This window comes from Ranitomeya imitator, chromosome 1 (assembly GCF_032444005.1).
Source record: "Ranitomeya imitator isolate aRanImi1 chromosome 1, aRanImi1.pri, whole genome shotgun sequence".
NCBI lineage: Eukaryota > Metazoa > Chordata > Amphibia > Anura > Dendrobatidae > Ranitomeya > Ranitomeya imitator.
In genome coordinates this window covers 507371813-507385426 of record NC_091282.1, presented here as the reverse complement: position 1 = coordinate 507385426, position 13614 = coordinate 507371813, and the positions used below count along the sequence as shown (strand labels likewise).

The window sequence follows — 13614 nt, the reverse complement described above, 5'->3', positions numbered from 1 at the left end:
AATACGAAGAGAATTTTAATCATGTTCACGGACCCCAGTACTGACAGAACTGATGACTGTGCATCAAAAGTGTACCAATACTAATAAACTACTGTTTCACCCGAGTTACACATTAATTATATATATGACACATTGGTAATTTGTATAATTTTATGAAACATTTAAGGAGTTTAATATAATTTGCACAGAGGTCAATTACTATAAATACAAGAAAAAGAGAAATGTAAAAAAATGTGACTTCCTGCAGGAAATAAAGTGTTAAATAGACGATTTTACAGCAATAGATCATACTTGTCACATACTGTGGTAACAGCATAGTGCAACAAGCAGAATTAGGGTACCGTCACACAGTGCAATTTTGATCGCTACGACGGCACGATTCGTGACGTTCGAGCGATATAGTTACGAGATCGCAGTGTCTGACACGCTCCTGCGATCAGGGACCCCGCTGAGAATCGTACGTCGTAGCAGATCGTTTGAAACTTTCTTTCGTCGTCTAGTGTCCCGCTGTGGCGGCATGATTGCATGGTGTAACATATATCGTATACGATGTGCGCATAGTAACCAACGGCTTCTACATCGCACATACGTCATGAAATTATCGCTCCAGCGTCGTACATTGCAAAGTGTGACAGCAGTCTACGACGCTGGAGCGATATTGTTACGACGCTGGAGCGTCACGGATCGTACCGTCGTAGCGATGAAAATTGCACTGTGTGACGGTACCCTTAGTGCCAAAGGAAATGCAGATATTGTAGTCATCTGCTTGTATAAGCGACTAACAATAATGTGACATATCCTTATCATAGGTCATCAATGTCACATTAGTGGGGGCCCAACATCACCACCACTCAGCTGATGACTAGAGCCACAGCAGCTGGTGTTTCAGTGTCTGAAGCCGAAACACCAAAGTTATGTACACTTTGAAATCAGGACTATCCACAACTTACACAATTGTAGGAGCTCCCGCAAAACACATCTATTCAGAGCGGCCTGTCACGTTCCCTAATCAAAGTCCGTGTGTGTGTGTATATGTGTGCGTGTGTGTGTATGTATATGTGCATGTGTGATGTGTGTGTGTGTGTGTGATGTATGTGTGTGTGTGTGTGATGTATATGTGTGTGTGATGTATATGTGTGTGTGTGTGTGTGTGTCATGTATATGTGTGTGTGATGTATATGTGTGTGATGTATATGTGATGTATATGTGTGTGTGATGTGTGTGTGTGTGATGTATGTGTGTGTGTGATGTATATGTTTGTGTGATGTGTATATGTGTGTGTGATGTGTATATGTGTGTGTGATGTGTATATGTGTGTGTGATGTGTATATGTGTGTGTGATGTATATGTGTGTGTCCCATTCACTATCTGAGAATAACACTCCATCAAACTCCACCACACCCATAAGCACCACAAATACTGACTGCTGACTAGCTCATGCAACCTTTATATATCTCCCATTCCCTCAAGATGGTGTGACCATCATTGTAAATAAGCCTCTGTACTTTGTGTCTCCCCCCACCTCATCGTAGATTGTAACCTCTCACGAGCAGGGTCATCTTATTTTGCATCAATTATTATATTATTTTGAATGTTGTTACCTATGACTTGTGTATGAACTGTTAGAATGTAAAGCGCTGAGGAATATGTTGGCGCTATAAAAATCAAGATTATTATTTGTGGTGGGGTTCTGAGGTTCTGTAGCTCAGATCGCTTTGAAGAAATAGTGGTGTTCTGACTCTCATTACCAAAGCAAACTAAGTATCAACTGAGAGTGGAGGATTCAGACCTCCATAGATCAGATATTGATGACCTTGCTAAGCAATGGGTCATCAATTTGCAAACACTGGAAAATTCCTTTAGTCACCTGTAAACTTTATGATTTTGTGGGTATTTTATTTTTTATTTTCTTGCATGCTGAAGGCAAGATCAACTAAAGCATCATGATATTGGTGATTTCCATCTTCTTTCTCATGTCATGCACACTGATATAGGAAATCAGAAAAGCCCCTCCATACACCTTAGATGCGTTGCCAGCCAACAGCCATCTCTCCAGTACCAGCGAACACTCTAATGTTTTCTATGAGAAAGCAGCTGACAGATCTCTCTGGCTATTTCGAGGAGATCAAAAGGATCTGCAGTCCAAAAATTGGACAAGCTGAATATATAGCTTTCCCAACAATCATCTGTCCAGTAGGGCCTTTACACATCGGATTGTCAAACAAACCATCAATATCAGGTTTGGAATACTTTATTCTAATCTAAGTGGGGGCTTCATGTCCAACTCACATGTTCAATTCAGGCCCAAATCCAAATATTTCTATGAATGGGTGTCACGCCGATTACGGCGATAAGGGCAGGACGGCGTACTGGGACCCGCACCTGTCCATGCCACTATAAGGGGCCCTGGCTTTCCCTTATTTTAGGGGTACCTATGATGGTTAGGAGGCCTGAGCCACCAGTGTATCCCTGTCTCCTGTGCAGGCCCTATCTGTGGCCCCCTCTCCCCCCCAGGGAGGAGGACTGCACCAGTGTATAAATACAACAATAAACAGGGTATACAGACAAGGTAAAAAAAAGTCTCAAACTCACCAAATGCTCACACAGCCACAGAGGAAACACAGAGAAGGGAAGAGAAGGAAAAAACTAGGAAGGAAAACAGGTTTAACATGCAACCAAAACAGCAGACAACAATCTCTGTAAATAAACCTCCAAGCTCCTAATATCCTTCAACCTCCAAGCCAGGCAGCAGAACTAATCACTGACAATAGCTGTAGTCAAGGCTGGGTCTATATGGAGGAAGAGATTACAAAATCCACTTCAGCTGAGAGACCCAGCTCACAGCAACTCAGCAACAAGGTTAACTCCTGCACTGCTGGCACAAAGCAGCCAGGTCAGAATACAGGAGAAGAGCTTCTGTTTACTGTGTGTGAACGAGGCCCAGAGCGCTGCAGTTCTCTGGAACCTCTCTGTCGCGGTAGCCCCGTGACAATGGGTTTGTGAAGTGAATGGATAACACACATAGCCATGCGTATTTAATTATTCTTATTATTCTTATTATTGTTATTATAGCAACATTAGTTCCATGGTGCTGTACATGAGAAAAGGAGTTACAAACAGGGTTATAGCTACCATTTACAGCACACAAATTTACAGTGACAGACTGGTACAGAGGGGAGAGGATCCTGTCCTTGCGGACTTACATTTAATCCGTGTCCTTCGCTGGTAGTACAAGAGTGAGGACAACCATCGATCTATACGTTGCTCTGAAGAGCCTGTCTGAATGGAGCAGAGGTTGAGCATGCACACCTCTACTTTATTCATTATCAATGGCACTGCTGAAGATAGCCAAGTACTGTGCTCAACTGATGTTTGACACTTCCATTAAGAATGAATGGAGCGGATATGCATATGCTTAACTTCCACTCAATTTGCAAAGGCTCTCAGGATTATTTTTTCACCATTGGCGGGGTACCAGTTGTCAGATCACAGCTCGTTTTATACTGTATTAAAATGTTTTGTTTGATTAATAGCATTTAGTTGTCTGAATGGTTTGGAGCCAATCTACCATTTCCCCTCGTTAAAAATCTGACGCTGAGTAAACTGCCTAAATGCAATAAGTAAATAAAAATCAATATAAAAACATAGAAAATAACATTACTCATTAGTAACCCTCAGTGTAAAAAAAAGTGGCTTCTGTCAGGAGAGCAGATTCCATCTTGCTGAGATATATGGTGAGATTTGCTACCAAATAGTAATGATTTACTACGGATTAGAAAAGGGAGCATATACAGTATTTGTCAAGGTTGAAAATCTTTGCACATTGTATTTTATCATAATAAAAAGGTTGACATATGGTTAAACTTGCTGAGGATGTACATGCTCCTGATTAGGGATATCTAAGCTCTACAATACACACCATCAACCTTACAATATCTGTCCATGATCTCCTGCTGTCCTTCAGGTGCCGTAGAATGCAGACCTTCAGAACCACAAAATAATGGACACTCAACTAAACATCTTCAGTAAATTACTGCATAGAAACATGAATACACTTACCTAAAACAATGACAACGGTTTTCAGAAGGCTCATCATAGTATCACGGTTTCTCCTGGGACCAGAGCTGTGCCTTGACATCCTCATAGTCCTCTGCCTGACATATACAAATATATGCGCGTAGAGAACCACCATAACCACGAAAGTGACCAAGTTGAAAATAGCCCAGAAGACCAAGTAGGAATCACTGTAGAGGGGAGCCATATTGGAACAGTGCTCAAGGTCGCAGATACAATTCCATCCAACGCTTGGTATTGCCCCCATCACGATTGCCATTGTCCAGATGACCACTATCACCACGACCACTCTTCGGTTGCTCATTCGTGTATGCAACTGCATTCTGAATACTGTAATGTGCCTTTCTATTGCGATGGCAAGCAAATTGGCTACAGAGGCGGTCAAGCTAGTGTCAATCAGACCTTGTCGGAGTAGCCATGTGCTTACAGTCAATCTTCTAGTGTTAGGACCAGTATTAAACATTAGATAAAAGTAAGCAAGTCCTGCAAAAAAGTCTGCAGCGGCCAAATTGGCCATTAAGTAATAAATAGGAAAGTGGAAACGCCGATTCACATAAATAGCCACCATAACCAGTAAGTTGGCTAACATGATGAATATACATACAGTGATGCCAAGTCCCATCACTAGCTTGTTGACAGTGTGCCACTCGGTGGCAAGAGGTTTTCCACTTCGGTTGTAGAAAAAAGTTATTGTTTCATTGTAGTAGCACTGGTGCTCACTCACTGAAGAAGTCTGTTAGAAGAGAAAAAAATATATATATAAAAGTTCAAAAAAGCAGAACACAATATACGAAATATTACAGTATTACAGAAAATGGAAGCCTATCCCATCTTCAACCTTATGCACAGCAAGATCATTTGAGCCATGTTCTTCGCCCATCATAAATACTGGACGCCTTTATTTTTTATGAAATGGTATACGAAATTTAAAAAGGGAGCCCGTTAGGTGAGCCATTGCCTTTTAAACTACAATTATAATGCTTTAGAGCTTATACATATGTAAAAAATACAACTCCTATAGAGCCATTCATTGTTTGCAAAGTAAAAAGAATCTGTCAGCAGGCTTTTGCTATGTAATTAAAGCAGCATGACGTAAGGGCAGAGATCCGGATTACAGTGATGTTTCGCTTACTAGGATGGGTTTTGCTATTTCAATAAAATCAGTGTTTTATCAGCAGGAGATTATCATTAGAGGACTAGGTGTCTTGTGCACTCTAGTCCAACTCCACCTCCAGCACTGATTAGCAGCTATCTGCCACTATACTATGTACACAGAAAGTTGCCAAACAGTGACATGAATGGTGTTACACAGGGCTCAACATTTTGTAGTGGAGAAAACGGTGATCCTATCACAACTGCTGCACCCAGTAAACTAAGTCATACATTGTTAAAATCAGGGTCTCGGTCTACCTCACGGTTCTTTCAGATTACACAGCAAAATCCTGCTGACAGGGGGCACTTAAACAGGACTAGTCCAGCATGGCGTCTACTCACCCAGACTAATATGGCTTTAGTTTCTGCCATTCCACCCCCTTGGCATAACCAACATTCTATACACTGCTCAGGGCGTCTCCTCAGTCCCAAAAACCTTGTGTACACGCACAACATGTGTGCTGCCTTGGTTTGTGTAATAAAGAAAAGCATATCTCAGGCTTCATTGTGCATGCCCAAGTGGGAAAGTCACTGGTCCAATCTGGGTCAGTAGATACCCCACCAGACTAGTCCTGGCAAATTGGAATACAATAAGCAGCACTTCTATAACTTTTTTTTTTTAGATATATGAAAATTTATATAGAACACCATTTAATGCAGAAATATGGCTTTAAAGCATTAATGTCACAATTTAAAATAATTGGTGGACCCGACAGGATCTCTTTCAGGGTCTTCTGCGTTTACCTCCATCACGTACGGCACCACTCCAGTGTTCTTTTATTTCTTTCATTTCATCACCAAAATGGTATCACTAATGTCCGTTCACTGCTCCCAGTAAAATACTTACCGGCCTCTGTCTTCGGCTCTTCTCTCACACCAATCTGGTCCCATTCCACCATCTTGTGACCACAGCTCCTAAATGACCGGAAGTCAGAGCCAATGTACACAAGCTCACAAAGCAAGTCTATGAGAGCCTTGTTAGGACTCTCGTAGACATACCAAGATGTGACCTCCGGCTCATCCGAAAAACACTGCAGCGATCCAGCTAGTTACTACTAGAAGTTGACTGGGGCAGCGAGGAGAACAGAAGAAGACAGCAGTGTATTACTAGGGGTTGGGAACTTAAATTTGTGATGCCAATCCATAGGTAAAATAAAAAAAGAATGCTGGAGCGCGGCTACCAAAGCTGATGAATGCTTTTTGTTTAGCGTAAAGTGACACTTTGCAAATTGTCTAGCTCAGCATCACCTCCCACCTATGTTCCGAATAGTAAAGAAACATCTGGTATTTGCTGCCCAAAGCATCAGTAGCTTGTAGAAGAAAAGAAGATAAACAGTTTATGACCAGAAGAAACCAAAGCAATGTTTATTAGTCACCTATTGTGGCCAGGTCGTACGCAAACAGACAGTATACAGGAATTCCCACGAGTATAGTTATGGGACTAGATGACCAAGACACATACATAGGTCCAAACAAATGTAGACCCAGTCGAGATCCTTATTCAACTAGACATAATTGTTTAAGTGCTCATGGAGGTATATGTTGTTAGGATTTTACGGAAAGCTAGAAAAAAGGGAATAGAAAGTTCTTTGACCAAGAGAGAAAGATTCCTTGTTCTTTGCCAACCCAAGCTGTGACATCAAAATTCTAAAAATGTTGACTAGTTCATTCTCTTCCAGTTCGCGTTCTTCATGTTTGCTGTGCAAAGTGAACAACTGAATGCTCTAATTTAGCACTAAGCATTCTTTGTGATCAAAGATGATCCGTGGGGGACTCTAAAATGGTCTCTTTAATAAAAAGGCTAGCAAGCCAACAAAAAAAAACAAAAACACAGAACTGGAGATGTGGAGGCTAAAAATATACAGCCAAGGAAGGTAACAAAACCGCAAGCGACTAGAATACTTTGGGAAGCAGTCATTAACTTTTCCACAGGCTTTCAATATAAACCCAAGAGAAGGGAGTGGACTTTTTTTAAGCACAGTTATTGTTAACATGTATGCAAAAATAAAGCGAGACAAGATATGAATGTCATCTTAGGAGATGGCTGGAAAACTCAGAAATAGTCTATGCACCCTGAGTATACCTCCCATACAGGAACATGAACATGCTAAAGCCTGCAGTACAGAAAGCTGGCCAAGATCAGATAACGTTTCGATATCGGTATTTCTAAGTTATACTGGTTGAATATTTACATTGCCCTATATGAAACAGTGTCTATGGGATCAACCAGTGATCTAATGTGTGTGTGGGAGCAGCCCAAAAGTCTCCCAATGACTGGTGTTGAGTAAAGGAATAGCATGTTGAATGCTCAGCTCTGTCCAATAGAATTGAAACATCAGGAAAAACTTTTTGAAAGATCAGTAAGTCAACAAATTACGATCAAGATGAACTGTAAAAATAAAAAGCAACTTGAAGCAAAGAATTTTTTTTTATTTTAAGGTTTCCTGCAAGAAAGATTCAGGTTTATAATATATTTCAACATTCGACTGTGCAAGGAATGTCAGCTATCTCAAGTTAGATCAAGGAATGCCAAGTATTCCATGACATGTAACTATATCCAGGTAGACAGATATGGATGCAGCACAGAAGGTTAAATCTAGACTCAAACTAAAAAAAGATCACTTTTTGCAGGGTTTCGGGTCAAATTCCTGGCACCATAAATACTACTTATCAAGGGTTCCATGTTACGAAGGGGTCAAAAGGTACCCAGAACCTTCCACCATGGAGCGGCACGGGCTACTTCATTCCATGATCACGCGTTGATTTAATAAGCTGGTTGTACTAAATTTAGTAATAAAAGGATTTGATCATAACTATTTCTTTCCCTACTTCAACCTTAGTTTGGGATTTGTGCTCCAGACACGTTCTAGGTTTTCCATGATGTCTAATACTCCGTGTATTTTAGTTTAGATTTTGATTACCTTTTTTTCATTCACTATTTTACACAGTATAAAAAAGGGTTTAGTTTCTGAAAACATATAAGTAGTTTACAGCTGACTGCCATTCCTTTCAATCCACCACAAGTAATAAATATACATGTGGAATCCATCAACTGTTGACTTAGTAATAGATTCTTTCTAAACACTGGAGGACGAAGCTTGAGAGGCCCTGAAAGCTCAATTACCAAACCATCTGCATGTTACTATGGGAGCTCATGAGCCTTTCCAGCAGCTTGCAATCACTGCCGTTTTCAAGGGACAGGTATACAATTACGCAGAAATCTTCACAGATGAAAATGAAGAATACGCAACTACAGGAAATGATATAACCATCAGGAAAGATAGAACGGTTTTTGGTTTGTGTGAACTTCATATTTTCGTTTTATATCACTATTTGATCCTAAATGTGGTGTTGAAAAGGCAATTTGCAGATATTTGATCCCAAATGTTGTCTTTTTCCCGAGTTTGATTGTTGGAGCTCCAACTGTTGGACTCCTTGTCTCAACCAAAAGAACGAGGCTCCAATGTCCTCTGTTACATGGTAGCAAACTAAAGACCTACCAAAATAATCTGAACATATCAACTGGATCACCCAACAGTCTAATTGATATGGGGTGGAGGCTCCAAATTCTCATCCGCCATATAAGAAGGATCTGGCCTGTTGAATTTCAACAGAGGATTCATTTCTACTCACTATAGATAAGAAGCTGCCGGGGGAGTCTGGCTCTTTCATAGAAAAACAGAGAACACAGGAACATTCAGCCGAGCTTTCCTGTGTATATGGGAGTCGACAGGAATATTAGATAGAAGCCAGTTGACAGCTATCTAAAATATATGAAGGCCTTTACAAGAGTGGAGAAGAAAGACAAAGAGGCGACTGCTGTTGGATCTCTCCATTCTTCTAAAATTAATGATGGCCATTACACCTACCACCAGCTTAAAGTGTATGTACTCTAAACAGAAAAGACGACAAGACAAGGTCGTACAATCACAATAGCTGCAGATGATCAGCTTTTAGCTTACAATCACGTAGACCATGGTTTACTCCAAACACCAGATGGGAATTTGCGGGGGAAACGAGGACTGATGACAACACTGTAAGCAATGAAATCTTAGTAAATAAACAATTATGTAAAGGCTAAGCATGACATCTAACCGGCATGGACAAGAGGGGGCTGAAAGTGGATGTAACCAGAGGGGCATAATGATCTCCCCTGTGGAGAAAGGGCTTTTTCACACCACGTCTGGAACTGCTCAAAGATTCTACACTTCAAAAGTGTCTGTGAAGAGTAAACAATGAGTAGTGTGAAACTGGGACAAAAGATCACTTTCTTGGCTAATTCTAATTCTTGGAAGAGATGGAAAAAGATTGGGAAATAGATTAGAACATATTTAAACAAAACCTCCTATAAATAAAACAACTTTATGACCGGAGAGATATAAATGGATACCAACAGTGCGTGTATAAGGGCTGGTTTCGGCCTGTTCATGAGCGGCAATAAACTATATACTATTTAATCGATGCTGGTTTCCTGGCCGACAAATACTGATGGGAGCAGAGTGATGGTTGATATGATCGCTCTTTCCCCATACATTACCATCTTATTGGCAGCACATTTTTACACGTGTGATGAGTCGCCAATCAGCATAAACCATCCAAATTACCCAACGAATCAGCAGCTTGTCGGACCATCACATAATGCTTACAAGGGTGATACTTGGGGATGATGGTTCTTCTAAAACACTCGCACATTCATAACTTAGACAGTGCGCTATTAGGCTGCAGAAATGTAAGTATTTCTCCGAGATGATTGCAATTACACACGTTTTGTTATTCACACGTTTATTTCCTTTGCGTGCATTGGAACAACACAAAAAAAAGATAAAAAAGGCAAATTGGATGTAATTTCGCATAAAACCCCCAAAAATGGGTAGAACAAAACTGTTGGCACCTCAAGGTTATATATGGTTGCACACCCTTTGGAATAAATAACTGCAATCAGATGCTTCCTATAACCATCAACAAGTTTCTTACGCATCAAGTGGAATTTTGGACCACTCTTGTATTGATAACTGCTCCAGGTCTCTCATATTTGAAGGGCACCTTCTCCCAAAAGCAATTGTAGGATCTCTCCACAGGTGCCAAGAGGGATTTACAGCAGCTTGCAAAAGTATTTATCCCCTTGGCATTTTTGGAGTTTTGCTACCTCAACCAGGAATTTCAGTTTTTTAAGGGTTTACAACAGTTAATCTACAGAACATGTCTATAACTGTTAACATTTGATTTTCTTTATATTGTAACGCAAACAGAAAATAACTAAAAACTTCCGTGTGAATGAAAGGCTTTCACACTTCCGTCGGCAGGCGGCTGTCAGAATGCGTCGCTGTGACATATCGACGGGTGGAATAAAAATAGTGGAAAACGGATGTAAAGCATCCAGTTTTTTGACGGATGCGTCGAATGAGGTGCTGCCTGAATTTGAATGTAGAAAATTCTGGAGAGAGAGCAAGCGAGCGAGCGCGAGAGAGAGCGCGAGAGAGAGAGAGCGCGAGAGAGAGAGAGCGCGAGAGAGAGAGAGCGCGAGCGAGAGAGAGCGCGAGCGAGAGAGCGCGAGCGAGAGAGCGCGAGCGAGAGAGCGCGAGCGAGAGAGCGAGAGCGAGAGCGAGAGCGAGAGAGAGAGAGCGAGAGAGAGAGAGCGCGCGAGTGACGGAATGTGAATTACCGTTATATGAGGGATAAACAGTTATGTCCATAAATATTGGAACAGTTCATAGTTAAGGAGTGTGAATGTTTTAATGATTTATGTCTTTTTAAATCAACTAAGAAATTTGCTCCTCAGACTGAGTGGGGTCATCATAACACAGAACCAGACCCCAATCAGAGGAAAATAAAACACACTCCTTATATATGAACTGTTCCAATATTTATGGACACAACTGTTTATTCCTCACATAATGGTAATTCTGCTTCCTATGGCATTTTTCTGTGCTGTGCATAAATATGTGATTCTTCAGAATTTCTATTAGTCTATGCTGTTGTGAATTCTGTGGTCAGGCTCCCTCCTGTGGTCATGAGTGGTACTTCGGCTGGTTCTGTCCATGAGCTTCCTTTGGTGGATGTGAGTGGGGCTGCGGCTTCTGAGGTTCCTTCCTCAGGTGACGAGGTTAAGTCGTTAGGTGCTGTTCTATTTAACTCCACCTAGTTCTTTGTTCCTGGCCTCCAGTCAATGTTCCAGTATTGGTCTTGCTCTCTCCTGGATCGTTCTTGTGGCCTGTCTGCCCTGCATAAGCTAAGTTCTGCTTGTGTTACTTTTGTTTGCTATTTTTTCTGTCCAGCTTGCTATATTGGTTTGTTTTGCTTGCTGGAAGCTCTGGGACGCAGAGGGAGCACCTCCGTACCGTTAGTCGGTGCTGAGGGTCTTTTTGCGCCCTCTGCGTGGTTGTTTGTAGGTTTTTGTGCTGACCGCAAAGCTATCTTTCCTATCCTCGGTCTATTCAGTAAGTCGGGCCTCACTTTGCTAAAATCTAGTTCATCTCTGTGTTTGTATTTTCATCTTAACTCACAGTCATTATATGTGGGGGGCTGCCTTTTCCTTTGGGGAATTTCTCTGAGGCAAGGTAGGCTTATTTTTCTATCTTCAGGCTAGCTAGTTTCTCAGGCTGTGCCCGAGGCGCCTAGGTCTGGTCAGGAGCGCTCCACGGCTACCTCTAGTGTGGTGTGATAGGATTAGGGATTGCGGTCAGCAGTGTTCCCACGTCTCAGAGCTCGTCCTATGTTATTAGTAACTATCAGGTCATTTTCAGTGCTCTTAACCACCAGGTCCATTGTGGTTCTAAATCACCAGTTTATAACACTATGCCTGGTGAAGGGACCTGAGTAGTCTCGAAAGCTTGCAATTTGTTACCTTCTTTTCAGTTAGCCATTAAAAAGGTATCAACCACTGAGGACTCTCAATTCTAAATATTTTTCTATCCACTCTCTAACACAGTACCAAGATATATATCGGACCTTGATCAGCATTACCTGGTTTCTGGGAATCATCTGGCACCACCTGGATTTTGCTTCCAGGCATGCCACAACCCGCTGTCTCGTGCTTTCCATCAAGGCCTATCACCTTGGCCTCAGCATCCGCCTTGACACACGTCCTGTCACTTTGCGCCCCTTTACTTGGTGCAAATCCTCTCCAATTTGGCGTGCTTTTTATATGAGGGAACTGCATCATCAAGGTCAACTGACCTGGTGCTTCATCCAAACTCTTTCTGAAACTCTCCATATCTGGTTGGTTCCACAGGGTCCCACTTGGACAGTAGATGGCAGTCTTCTTGCAGAAATGCTGCACAGTGCTAGACATTCTCATCTTTTCTGGCACACCTTCTTACATGCATAACTATAAACCCCCTAAAGTCAGTACGTTGTAGAGCCTCCTTTTGCGGCAATTACTTTTTTTTTGTGCAAGTCGCTTTGGATAAGCCTCTATGAGCTATTCAGATTTTGCCACTGGGATTTTTGCCCATTCCTCAAGGTAAAACTGCTCCAGCTCCTTCAGGTTAGATGGTTTCCCTTGGTGAACTGCAATATTCAAGTCTGCCCACAAATTCTCAATTGGATTAAGGTCTGGGCTTTGCCAAGCCAATTTAAAAACAATTACACGTTTCCCCTTACAGCACACTGGTGTTTTAGGAATATGCTTTGGGTCATTGTCTTGTTAGAAGGTGAACCTTCGTCGCAGTCTCAAATCACTGAAACAGATTTTGCTCAAAAATAACATTGTATTTCACACTATCCATCTTCCCCTCAACACGGACTATTTTTTCTGCTGCCAAAAAACATTCCCTCAGGAAGATGCTTCCACCACCATGTTTCACTGTGGGCGTGATGTCCTAGAGGTGATGAGCGGTGTTGCTTTGGCACCATAGTGTTTACCTTGGTGGCTAAAAAGTTCAATTTTGGCTTCATCTGACCACAGCACCTTCATTCATACAATTGGGGAGTCTCCCAGATGTCTAGTGGCAAACTCAAAGCGAGCATTACAATTTGTGTGTAAGTAAAGGCTATTTTCTTTTAGTTTTAGCTTAGTTTTGTTTGGCGGCCCACTCTTGGCAGGTTTGTTATGGTACCATGTTCTTTCCATTCAATTGTGCTCCAGGGCTTCAGAGATTGGCTTTTTTTTTTTTTTTTAAATAACTCAACCCTTCTCAACAACTTTGTCCCTTACTTGTTTGGAGATCTGCTTGAAACAAGTGGTTTACCTACAATTTTGAAAAAGTGTCAACAAATTTTGTCCGTCCTATTTTGGGGAGTTAGTGTAAAATTAATGTCCAATTTGCCTTTTTTCCCTCTGTTGTTGCAATACACACAAAAGGAAACAAGTGTGGAAAACAAAACTTGTAATTGCAATAATTTTCAGAGAGAAACACTTTTCTGGAACAATTAAAAAAAACAACTCAG

General features: G+C 41.4%; 1 protein-coding gene across 1 annotated transcript in view; it reads right to left on the bottom strand.

Annotated features, from left to right (window-relative positions):
* The window catches only part of LPAR1 (lysophosphatidic acid receptor 1), a 172129-nt gene that overhangs the window by 51400 nt on the left and 107115 nt on the right, over positions 1 to 13614 (bottom strand). The window contains exon 4 of the mRNA XM_069766542.1: positions 4060 to 4807. Within this exon, the coding sequence (XP_069622643.1) occupies positions 4060 to 4807 (748 nt within the window). The remainder of the gene's footprint in view (positions 1 to 4059; positions 4808 to 13614) is intronic.